The 12,593-nt window shown below is 37.6% G+C and overlaps 1 protein-coding gene across 2 annotated transcripts in view; it reads right to left on the bottom strand.

Moving 5' to 3' along the window:
• ITGA8 (integrin subunit alpha 8) overlaps positions 1 to 12,593 on the bottom strand; it is a 111,320-nt gene that overhangs the window by 44,311 nt on the left and 54,416 nt on the right. Inside the window, exons 19-23 of one of the 2 annotated variants that reach the window (XM_086614524.1) lie at positions 12,163 to 12,230; positions 11,028 to 11,175; positions 10,265 to 10,282; positions 6,414 to 6,584; positions 673 to 752 (exon numbers count right to left, since the gene is read on the bottom strand). In XM_086614524.1, the coding sequence (XP_086470650.1) occupies positions 673 to 752; positions 6,414 to 6,584; positions 10,265 to 10,282; positions 11,028 to 11,175; positions 12,163 to 12,230 (485 nt within the window). The remainder of the gene's footprint in view (positions 1 to 672; positions 753 to 6,413; positions 6,585 to 10,264; positions 10,283 to 11,027; positions 11,176 to 12,162; positions 12,231 to 12,593) is intronic. The other variant, XM_086614525.1, reaches the window with a different exon arrangement.

The raw sequence follows: 12,593 nt of genomic DNA, 5'->3' as shown, positions 1-12,593 counted from the left end.
GCCCTACCACCTACTGAAAAAGTCCCAGGTTTGTTCTTGCTGTTATCCTAATCCAATCTGTCCTGTGCTTTTTTGTCCCTGTGGAGGAAATATTGCTCAGCATAAAAGAGAAGATTCTCCAGCAGTGATACTTCGGCCCCACAAATGTGGAGGAAACTAATGGAAAAACAACAAACGTTCACCTGCATCAAACTGAAACAGTTTTCTCTCTTCATGCCAGTAAATCTGTTGAGCAGATTTTGATGGCTCTCCTTCTATTTTATAAATTGTCACGAAGAAGTGGCATGCCTTTTTGTTTTCAGAAGATGACATGTTTTTAAACACAGGACTTTGTTACAAAGTGATCACTGTTCATTAATCCTGAAGTGGAAAATGAAGTGCTAATTTGGCAAATCTACACAAGATCCTTGGATCACTGACCAAAATCACTGACCAGATCTTCAAAACCTGAATTGTAACAAGATAAAATCCTCAGAATAACCCTAAGATTGATTTTGTTAAAAGCTACCAAGGCTCCAGCTCCACAAATCCTCCTGTAAAAAGCTACCATAGAAATGCCCATGAAATAACTACTGACACTGAAGAGTTAGAGTGACCTTCTTATATATTAAACTTCAGATATCAACAGGAATTCAGAACTTAAATAATCATACTCTTGATAACATATCTAACCTTTTTATTTGCAGCTCAAAATGGATGCTGAAATCTGCATTTTCAAAATGCTGAACAGAAAATCGAATGCCTGTAGAGAACTGAGAAAGAAACAAAACAACGTGTTACTAAAAACAGTTGATCTCTCCATACAAAGAGAGCAGTACTGTTCAACACTACATTTCACAGACTTGTATAGGATACTGTTGCTTTTTAAAATTAATATGAAATAATATCATTTAGTTGTTTTCAGGAAAAATACCATCCTGCCTCTGTATGTCACCAGATGGAAAACTTGGCTGGACAGAGGAAAGATCAAGAGGAAGGGAGAAGCACACTCCCAAGAACACAGCGGTGGGCTCTTCTTCATCCAGACAGTCTTTGCTTTACTTTGCCAAGCCCAAAGAAAATAATAGCTGTCTGGCACCTCTCATCCCTGCCTCCATCCATGCATGCCTTTGTTCAGGTCGCCAGGGCTTCCTGCTACTCTCTTTGTCTCTGTAACTGTGACATACGAGCTGCATGCTTTAGGTGTTGCAGGGCTGACTGATCACTTGTTTTTCTTCTAGAGCCTAAGTTAGCAGCAGCTTGGTGTTTTAGTTTGATTTGGTTTGAGTTTTTTCATTAAAGTTTAGTTAAGAAGTTATATTTGCAGTTCAGTTTGCCACAACTTGCAGCGTGTGTCCACAGAAGACAGAGGTAAAACACGCAGTTCACAAAACTGAAGGAGATAAGGGTTTCCACCGGTGCTCCTTTGTGTATGCAGACCTCGTTTCCTCCCTCTGATTTCCATTTGCTTTGCAAGAAGGGCATGAAGTAAAGCAGAACAAATTTATTCGGAAGACAGAATGGAATTGCAGGGCTAACTAAAGAAGAAATATACCACAGCATATGGTGGGGTCTCTGTAACCCTCTTGTTGGACATGTTTACAGCCCCAGTATGTAAGTGGCAGGGGAGCAGAGGGAGATGTCATCTGCCTTCCATGTTAAATTCATAAAACTGTACTGCAGTGTTTAGATTAATGTTCTTAATTGCCTCATTTCAACTGCATGTTTTTTTAAATCTGGTTATTCTTGAAATGTGAATTTTGCATTGTGCCTGACAGCAAAGTCCACAGCCTGTAATCTTGTACAACTTTTCACTCCCCGCTACCTCCTCTATTGCCTGATGGCAGAATTTCCTGCCACATAACTTGCACACGGTGCTTTCATTTTTTTAAAAAGGATGGTTACATATAGCCATATTCTCCATGTGGAGAAACAATCTTCCTGAGAAATTAATCAAAAGGCACTAGGAAATGAGGACATCATTCCTTCATGTCTGCCAATATCTGACTAGATTACAGGGGGAGGGAGGGAAGGGGGGAAGAAGAAGAGTTGTCTCCTTGGCACGCTTTCCTTAACATACTTGGGGTAGCACTGTCAGCAACAGGACAGGACACAACAATGCAGAGTTTTATGTTTGGGACCTAGATTCTACATCATTGAAGAGGAGGCATTTTCCTCTGTGGGTGTCATTTCAGATGTTTAAGCAATTCCTTTTTCCCATGCATTGTTTTTTAAAAAATTTTATTCAGTTCTCTTTCTTTCCTTACTTGCAGTGGTGCATCACTGAATCTTAAAACATCTCCAGAACAAGACTTAGCTAACATGTTTCAATCACTTCTTTCAGTTGTCCTATGTTGAAAGCAATATTGTCATCATAAAAGAAATGGCAAGTTCAAATCTTTGAATTCTGACCATTTTAATGTCATAGTTATAGCTAATCTCTCTTTTTGGAAGTAAAATCTTTAAAATGAAAAGAAAATGCTCATTAAATTAAACAGAAGCTGAATAGCTGACTTGGAATAGAGATGTAAGCAGTTTTTAAGACCGCTTTTTGGAGATGATTTTAACAACTGTATTGATATTTCATTCACCTTTAAAAATATAATGATTTTTTTAATCTCTGAGGGAAAATTTTCCAAATATTCAATTCATAATTTCTCCTACTGTTTTTACTAATCAGTCTGTATAAATTTGTTTCAACTTATAACAGAAAAAAGGTTTGATGAACTGAAGATAAATTTTTCCTCAAATAGAGTAAACGTGAACGGCAGTTTTGATGATCTATTAGACCCCTGAGGATTAATCTCTTATTTAATACTGAAACATACTACTACTGTATGACTCTAATAAGCTGCAGATGTTGCTTTTGTATAGTTGTATGAGTTTGTTATGTCAAGTAGCCCTTGACACTGCTACTAATGATGGGACAAAGATGGTCACATGCCCTTGCTGAAAACCCACTGAGGCCAAAGGAGTTGAATACGCCTGAGCTTGTAACTCAGCAATCACTCAACCTCCTTTTTTATTAGAATAGTTTAATTTTATTTAAAGTTTTCAAAGTGAAGTTAGTTTCATTAAAATTGTATTATTTTCTACGTTAGTAACATCACGTATCTTTGAAATACATGACAATTCTGCCATTACTGATAAGCTTTAACCTGTTATTATGTTTGACAGGATCTAGGAGTATGCTGGCAGACAGAGAGCTAGCTTTTTTGAAGTGTCTTACAGTGCACAGGAAAGATAAAATCTCTGTGCTTTTGAAGAATCAGTTTGGTGCATACCAAGAAATAGGCAAGATCTTCCAAGCCTCCCAGCCTTCTAACCTTATTTCTCTTCATTTTTATTAATTTCCAAATTGTTCTACCAGAATTTATAATAAAACCTGCATCTCACTTGCTAAGGCTGCCGAACAGGCATTAGGAAGCTTGTCAGTCTGATCCATTTCAGTGTCATAAATAAGTACTTCGAGCACTCTTTACCAGTGAGATGGTATCACAGATATTTCGTTTGCATTCTGGGCCATATGGTATTGTGATTTTCCTTCCCATTTCTTTTTATCTTCTTTTTCACCTGTTCATCTTCTTTTAACCACAAAGATATTACTGAAAATGTTGAGTAATTTTTGTGGCCAGTAAATGATTTTAAGGTCATAGATCTTCAAAAAGTCAGAGATACACCAATTTTGATGACAATAATGCATTTCGAAGATGTGAAGCATCAGACAACTCTGTAGCCTGCTGCAGTAATATCCCATGGGTTATATCACAAAATCCTGACATAATTCTCATACTCAGAAGTTGATCTTAAAGAGTTCAGGAATTCTAGGATTTCAGGGTGCTGAAAAGTCATTTAAGTGACTCAATAGTTAAGAGTTTATGGAATGTTTGATTTAAACCTAACCCTCCCTTCCCACTCCCTCACAACTTCCACAAAGAGTCCTTTTCTGATGGAATATTTTGAGAATAACTGATCTCCTGCCAGAGCAGAATTGTTTTACAAAACTGGAAATGGATCAGAGCAACTTTTCGTGATTTATGCAATTTGTACAAAGGGCTGGTATTTCACTTTTGGAAGCACTTTTGCCATCATAAATATGTTTGGACTGAAAAAGCTCAAGCCCTTTCACCTTCACTAAGCTTCCAGGAGAGCTGGTTTCAAAGATAAAGTTAGGCTTTAAGCTTTCACTCACTGTAATCAAACTCTTTTGCCATCTGGCTTTGTAATGCATTATCTTCATATGCCTTAATTTTCAAGGGTCGGATTCTTTTTTTTCATAAACCAGAATATCCTTAAATATGTTATGAACACTGCTGTTTTATTCTGTTACTTCTAAATCTCTCTTTATCAATTATTTTTCTTAGGAATATTTGGTAACAGTGCATTTATGGCAGCCATAGAGCTGATTCTCAAGAAAAACAGGATTAGTTATGCTGTGAGAATTCATAAGGAGACAGGTAGTACTGCTTCAGTGGCCACGAAATAGCATTCCTGAAGTCTTCAAACTGCTAGCATTTTGGGTCAAGGATGATGTGGAAGCAGGGGTTTGGATTCAAAGGGAGGAGTGTGAGAGGCTGTAGTCTAATACCTTCACACTCAGACCTTTCCATTGCTTCTGTTTATGACAATACGCAAACCACGAAGATTTGCTCCTAGCTTGGTACACAACATTACAGTCTCTTGTGTTTAGTCTTCCTTTTCTCTTCCAAACCCATGGGTTTTTCTGCTCTCCTTCCCCACCCCACTGCATCTCCCTCATCCACAAGATTCTTGTCCACTTCTGTCTGTATCTTGGGAATTTGCTTCTGCCATGAGACTAACCATGAAACCACTAAGCAGATATTTAAATTTCCTGGTTTTCTGGTACAAGAGATTACCTGCCTTGAGTTGGGATTTATCTAGTGCTTCAGCCCAGTATTGCCTCCCATCATCCCACTATGAAAACTCCATTCTGCAGAAATGTTTTCAATTACTCTTATTTTCTAGAAGTTTCAATTAACAGAATAAAATAAAAACTATAAAACCTTTTAGCCCTCTTCTCTATATCCTTCCTAGAAAATGTTTATAGTACCCCTTTCAGACTTCTAGTTCACAGCAGTTCTACAGAGAAGGATCCTCACCAGGTGGGTTCCTGCTTGCAGTAGGTCCATCACCTGGAGTTCATTTTTTCAGTGGCTTCCAGCTACTTGTAATCCCAAACAGTGACCCTATGACTGCTCGTGACTATGAAAGCAGATGGCTGCATGAGACATCTGGTCTCACATTCACTTTCAAAAGCTCTGTGACTCATCTGAAGCTAACCCTATGATCCAAACGAGCTTATTCTAGTCCCAGTCTCCTATTGCATGACCCAGTTTGTTCTTTTTTCAAGGGTCAGACAGGAACTCTTTCAAGATCATAAGAGGCCAGGAAAACACCTCTCCATAGAGAGTCTGAAGAGTGAAATATTGATATTCGATAGGAAAAACCTTAATAGGAATTTTGAAAATACTAAGAAGATTTGCTCTGGTTTCTTTGCAAAGCTGCAGGTCCAATATGAAATTCAAATAGTGATAGTTTTCAATTAAAAGCTGTTGTTTATTCCTCATGTGTGTTCATGCTATTAACTGCTTCATTTTATTAGGACAGCTTTTAACCTAGGTATAAAAGCTTGGTTTGTTTGGTTTTAGTTAAATATTCACAGCATTTATGAATTTATGACCAGTGCTAGAATTCCTCTGCAATGGCCAAATATTCCTGGGGTTGCCTGGAACTGTTTTGTCATGAAATAGGGATAAGTGATGACAATCGTGGAACGGGTGGCACTTTTTTTATCTCTAAACCTATGTTTAATCCTTATCTGCTGTCTATTGTCAGGCATCATTCAATTCCACTTTTGTCTGTAAACAAGATTACCAATGTTCCATCTAATGTGTACTGTGATTTATGAATAGCTGTTTTAGAATGACATTGATAACTTGAAGGAAAACTTGATTCCAACAACATTTTTACGAAGATAAATCATGATATAAACTGATAAGACAACCCTTATGCACTCAAGATGAGAATCAAATTAAAGAAGCTGTCATTAACTATGCATATCTTAAGTAGAAAGAATACTAAAGGAGAAATAAACAGATCATGTTATGGATTAGGATTCTCGTCTCATTATACTGGTGCAACTTCTGTTACTTAAACTGACTCACTCATTTTCTTTACAGTAAGTGAAAAAAAACACAGGCTCTAGCATCATTAATCTTTTAGAACAACAAATTGACAGTTTTTCAGAAGCACAGTTCTGCCTCTTATTACACTAACAATTTCCTCTTCAAGTAAACAATTTGGCTTACGTGCTGCTTATTGGGACACATTCTGCTAATTGAATAGATTTCCATTTGCTCCCCTTTAAAATTCAATTAGATAAAAATCAGCAAATGCATCTGATTTTCTCTTACGTTTGCGCCAGCCGCCATGGGGTTCCCAAGATCACAAACCACCATTCTAGTTTCATTTTCCATCTTGTAATCACAGCTCAATACACGCAGTGCCTGTAACAAAAGGACACCAATATGGAGGTCAGAGATCACAGTGAAATGTATCCAGTTGGGAAAGTGACGCCCTTTTGGCTGTGAATTTCTTTTGATTTCAGACACCTGCTCGGTGCACTATCAAAACATTTAATTGCTTATTGTCAGACAATGGGGGAAAACTGATGCCAAGGAAAAACAAACAGGAAAGTTTCCTGGTACCTTAAGAGCCGTGATGAGATCACTATTTCTAGTTGTAACATACTGCTTTATTATTGTGAATCATTCCTATAGCCATAATGACTCAACGGAGGAAAAAAAGAGTAGGCAAAACTCAGTGAGGACAATAGGCCTCACATTAATTGCAATAGCTGTATTATCCATCGCTAGAAGTCTAGATAGTGAATTCCTGGCACTGGCAGAACTTTATTATGGACCAAGTCTAGCACTTTATTTTCCAAACTATGGTAAAGTATTTAGAACATTAAATACTTTTGTAAAAACATAAACTGTTGCCTGTCTTTATAATGTAGCAACAAAGGAGACAGATAGATTTTCACATTATCAGAAATTAAGGTTTTCGTTGTTTATAGCAGTAAGTAAAATTTAACTTTTTCCAGCAACTATTGATTCAAAGTCCAGTTTGTACCTAACATTACTCAAGCAGTTTTGTTTGAAAACTTTGAGGATACACTCATATAATTTTCCTCTAAAGCTCTTAATGTAAAATGTATCCTACATTTTGGGATTTTTTTTTTGACCCTTTAGTCTTTATCACTAGTTGTTACCATCTTTAAGCAAAACAGATTATATAACAGGAGGAACAGCTATAGAATAGTGGAAGTTAGAAGATACAGATTAAAACAAAGCAACAGAATGTGTTTTGTTTTTTTTTTCTGTTTTCCTCTCTGGCATATTCAATAGAAGAAACTGCTTCCATTATGTACGGAAGTAAACCAGCTTTGTAAAAGCAGGATGCAGCTAGTTGTTGCTATAAGGCTCTCCCGCTGCCTTTCCTCTCATTTGCTGTTCTCACAGATTAAGCAACACGTGCAAGGTCATGTTCTTTATATAAAAATACTTTGGAAATCTCCAGATGACTGACTACCAATTTATTCCTACCTGTAAAAGCCAGCACGGACATGCTGACCTTACCATTTACTGAGATTAAAAGAAAAGATATGGCATGTCCTAAAAGGAGCCCATGTGAAGCATGCCCTCAGTACACACCTCATCGTATACCAACACTTTTATAATTTGCTAGGAGAAATAAAATTTGTTACACAACATGTCCAGTGCACTAATAGCCTTTCCAATCCTCCATAGCTTTGGGAGTGGGAGATTTTTACACTCTTTCCAGTTGTTTAATTAGAGGTGGGAAGCAACACATGGGAGAGGATGTCAACACAGTTGAAACCAAACTTGTCTGGAAAACTGTTCATTTTATCTTGTTGTGTGGGTTTGTAATTTTGGTTTTGTTTTCGGAGGGCGTGTTGAAATTGAGGTCTAAATGTTAGCAAATTAATATTTATCTATATATGATATTTGGCAGTTTCTTTATTAATGCTCTCTCATAGACCAGCACAGAATAAATCAGCCCTTATCACACATTTTTTCTCCCTCAAAGGCTGAGCAAATAAAGGAGTCTTGTGAGTAGGTTTTCTGCAATTTGGAGGCTATGCTCTTAGACTGAAAATGATTAATGGCACAGAATTTGTATGACCAGCAGCACAAAAGCTAATTTGTGCAGCATAAAGATATGACAAAGGGTCAGCTGTGGTAGAATTTCTTCAATACTGAGATTTATTGCCTTTTTTTTTTTACTGATCACCTATTTGAGGTAGTTAACTACAAAACAGGAAAATTAAAACCAGGCGGGACACAAGCAAGAGCAGAGACTTACACACCCAGTATTGTCAGTATCATTGAGTTCATATGTAACTCAGCCAGATGGAAGGCTCTGCCACGAAACCCTTCTACCTGGCACTGGCAGCAATTTATATTTTTATAGCAACACATGGTCCTTTTGGCAGTCTTGAGCAGAAGCAAAACCCCAACAATTAACACATGTACTCCCAGGGTGCATTTTAACTAGAAAATGTTTGGATGCTTTAAGTAATCCAGGCAGCCTACAAACTTGAAACTCTTTCTGGTGGTCTTAGTGATGAATTAGCAATCGATGCCAGAATAGCTAAGCACAACAGACTGCAGAGTAAAACATCTCCTCTCTTTCCTTGATCAACACCTTCCAATTTTATTTCTGAGGAAGAGTGGATGGATTAGTGCCAGAATCCAGCTTCTCATCTAGCTGATGCATGAAGAACTAGTGTTTGTCCTCACAAGGCTCAAATAACATCTCATCTAGCCAGCCACCATGTACTTATTCTAACAATTTTCAGGTAAGACAAGAAGGTTTCAGGTCTTTTTCCTTATTTAAGAGAGTGTCATACTTTAGTTCAGAAAGGCATGAGGATAACGGCTCAGAGCTGATCCATTGCAATATAAATCTGGTTGTGATCTGCAACAACTTTGCATTTTCCAGCCTGAGCAGAGACAGTTAAGCCAAAATACACAACAAATACCTATTAGGGCTTTGTATTTCCCTGATTTACTTCTACTAATTATTCCATAAGAATTTGGGTTCCAGCCATTGCTACCAAGGCAGGATTGAACTGTTCAATATGGGGAACTCTTTCACTGGGCAAAGAATTAGCACACAGTATTCAGGCAATGGCTTGGGGTTCAAACACACAATGATGCTATTGTGCTGTAAGAATCTACCATGCACAAGTATATACTGTCTCTGGATCTACTGCTGGTCATGGAAATCTGAGGTAACTATAGCATGGTTACACTTTTTTCATTGCAGCTAATTCCAGTAACTCCACACCTAATGTACATGGGCAGTTATTACATGCCAGTGGGTTTCCAGTAACTAGTAAAGCTGTAGTAATTTACTCATTTATCTGGTCTCTGGACCTTCTAAGTGTTTCCACAATGCAACTAATGAATAACAATAATTTGTTTTCAAAAGAAAAAGAACATTAACACTCTTTCCCAACTCATTCTAGCTTCTCCTTATTCTTCCAAAGCACCATAATCTCCCACCTCTTTTTTTCATTCCCCTCCCCATGAGTCTACCCTGCTGGCACTACAAAATCCAATTTCTCCTAAAATAGTGAAAAGCCCTGAATGATTTCTGTCCAGTCCAAATCATAGATACGTGCTACTACATGCTGTGAGTTTTAGAGTAAGTGCCTCTCCTGACATCCTCAATAATGGTCAAAAGAACAGCCAAAGATTCCTAAAGAGTAACAAAGGAAAAACATAACCATGTCTAGTATATTAAAGAGAACTTAAGTTTTGTGGATCACAGTACGAAAAACCAGAGGTTTTGCTAAGAGAATAAAAGAAACAGACAATAGAAAGAAGCTGTTGTCTTTACTTTTTTGTTTTGTGTACAAAGATATGCTTCTGAGAAGAGAGGTTCCACATTCCAATCTTCGGTGACATCATTAATTCTTGTCATTTTTTTCAAATCGGGTTAAAAGCTCATTAATAAAGACACTGACAGAAAGAGAGTAAGGAAATACCTTGTAAGTTACTTTCAACTTCCTTAAAAACATTTGCCTTTAGAAAGGAAATTAACTTGCTTTCTCCCACTCTCACCCTTGAGGCCCTTCTGAACATTTCAAGCACTGACAGAAAAAAGCAAGCTCATGTAGCAACAGCTTGGGAGATTTATGTGCAGATGAGACGATTCAGACTTGCTGTCCAACAGAGAATACATGAACACTCTGCTTGTTTGCAGGATAGTGTTTCATCTTTGCTCTTAAAAAACAAACAGACCCAAAAAGGAAACACTGTATGTTCAGTGCAGCTCAGCAGGACTTCAGTCAACATCTGGCCTTCTGTGAACACTGGCACATTTTACATTATAACTGCTTTTTTGACTTATCCGCAAGATAAAATGATTGACTACAAAAGAAATCAACTTTGTCAAGTTTATACTGGAGTTAATGTTCAACTATTCAGATATCAGAGACTGGGATACCCTTAATAATGGTAAAACACTGGTGTTCTGGGAGCATGAAACAGAGGTGTCCAACTCTGGGGTTCAGCAGGGCTCATCAACTCTGACTGAGTGCTGATACCACAGTATCTAAGGCTGGAAGCACTCGGGATTCTGCACTATTACTTCCTGCTACTGGTAGGGTTTACCGGTTCAAAATCTGAATGACGTGAATACCTCTAGCCGTGGGAGAAATGTGACAATATCTGTGTGGTATTATAACTATGTTAATAGCAAGGAGTTGGACCTGAGCTGGCTCTGAACAGAATGGTCCTGTCCTTCTCATCTTCTGATGACAAGGCTAATCTTTAGTCTGCATTGTGTGAACAAGGATAGCTGAGAGTCGATGGAATCTCCCTTCCTAAGAGGCACCTCTCTACTTGCTGCTTTCAGCTGGTATAGCCTATGTAGGTTAACCTTTCTCTCAGTTCTTCTGCTTTATTATTGCTAATGTTTTGATTTTCATTTACCTTGTTGTTGCGTTCAACCCCAGTGTAATCTGCTTCAGGTGGAATCTTTATATGTAGCTCAGCTTCATAGGCTCCTTCCCCATCATTCCTTGGATTTATTATGAGCATGACATAGTTTTCTTCTCCAATTATTAGCTGATCTTTATCTCTGTATAGAACATACTACTTGTCAGGAGTTAAAACGTGCACAATTACAATTTACATATGAATAGAGTGGAAGGACATTTTGCTGTCATAGCATCTGTTCTGGAAAACATTCTGTGAACATAGAATAAAAGATTGCCCATAAAAAATGACCCCATGAAAAAGTATGGCAGCACCTGGGTAGGAAAGAGGTCAAGAGAAAACACTATCATGGACAATCAAAGTAGAGCACCACAGAACCTGAAAGTTACTGGTATAAAATTTCAGAGCCTGACTACTTTCTAACCAGAAAGAAGTATCTACTGGATAAATTACTTGCCACAGTGGTCCCATCAGCATTGTTTTCTGGAGGGTACAAAGGTGGTGGGATTCCAGTTTTCCCCTCACGCCCATTGTAAAACTAATGATGACAGAAGATCTCCTGAGACCTGCAATGGCACTGTGCCCTTTCGTTTCACAGCTATGTACTGATTTTGATGGCACAGAATCAGACAACCATCAGAGGTTTCCTACTTGTCCTGCTTGGCATATTTCTCCCTCCACAGGAGGAACTGTTGCCATGTTTTGAAATGCTTTATTCTGAGATTCGTTTACTTCACTGTATACTGACTTCAGGAGAATTGTGTCCCAAGTTCAAAGCCACTGACACACTGAAATAAACAAATTTAAAATATCCTTTGAACAACAATTTGTATTATTTCTTGGCATTCGGAGAACTTGAATCACTCTGAGCAATCACTTGCAAACTATTTTCTATGGTAACCATTAAACATCATGAATATGTCTGACAAAGATACATTTTCAAGTGTATGTTTCTCCATTTTTTTGTTTTTTGGATGAAATGGATACGCAAATTAAAATCTGGAAATCAGGTAAGAAAGAGTACCTATAGCAAACAACAGAACTGTGTTCTACGTATTTCGTTCTGTTAAAGCAGTTAGAAGTGTCTGGATTTCGTTATATATAACATCATATATTTTATTTAACTTACGGCATAGCAGAAAGCTGCAAGTCAGGAATGCACAAGTTGTCCTCACCACAGTCAACCAGAATATAAGCCTGTATTGTTGCAAAATAAAAAAAAAATAAAAGTTAATGCATGCTTTAAGGTCCAAATCACTTCATTAGATATTACGGATCAAAACGTCTTAAATATCACTAGCACTGCCCAAGTGGATTAATCTCTTTCTTCTTGCTATAAGTTCCTTTTCACGTGAGTAGTTGGAGACTATTTAGACTGTCAACTATGTCTTTAGCAGAACGATATCATCTTTCAGGACCTTTCCCACACTAACTTGGCTTACATATTCTAGAATGCAATCAAAACTGTGATCACAACAAAGCTTTGGAAATGCTTTAAAGGCCTGCCTGGTTCTATATTTATATTCAACTTACATTTTGAATTAATTACATCCTTGTTAT

This window comes from Tauraco erythrolophus, chromosome 7 (genome assembly GCF_009769465.1).
Source record: "Tauraco erythrolophus isolate bTauEry1 chromosome 7, bTauEry1.pri, whole genome shotgun sequence".
Taxonomy (NCBI): domain Eukaryota; kingdom Metazoa; phylum Chordata; class Aves; order Musophagiformes; family Musophagidae; genus Tauraco; species Tauraco erythrolophus.
This window is presented reverse-complemented; position numbering and strand designations above follow the sequence as displayed.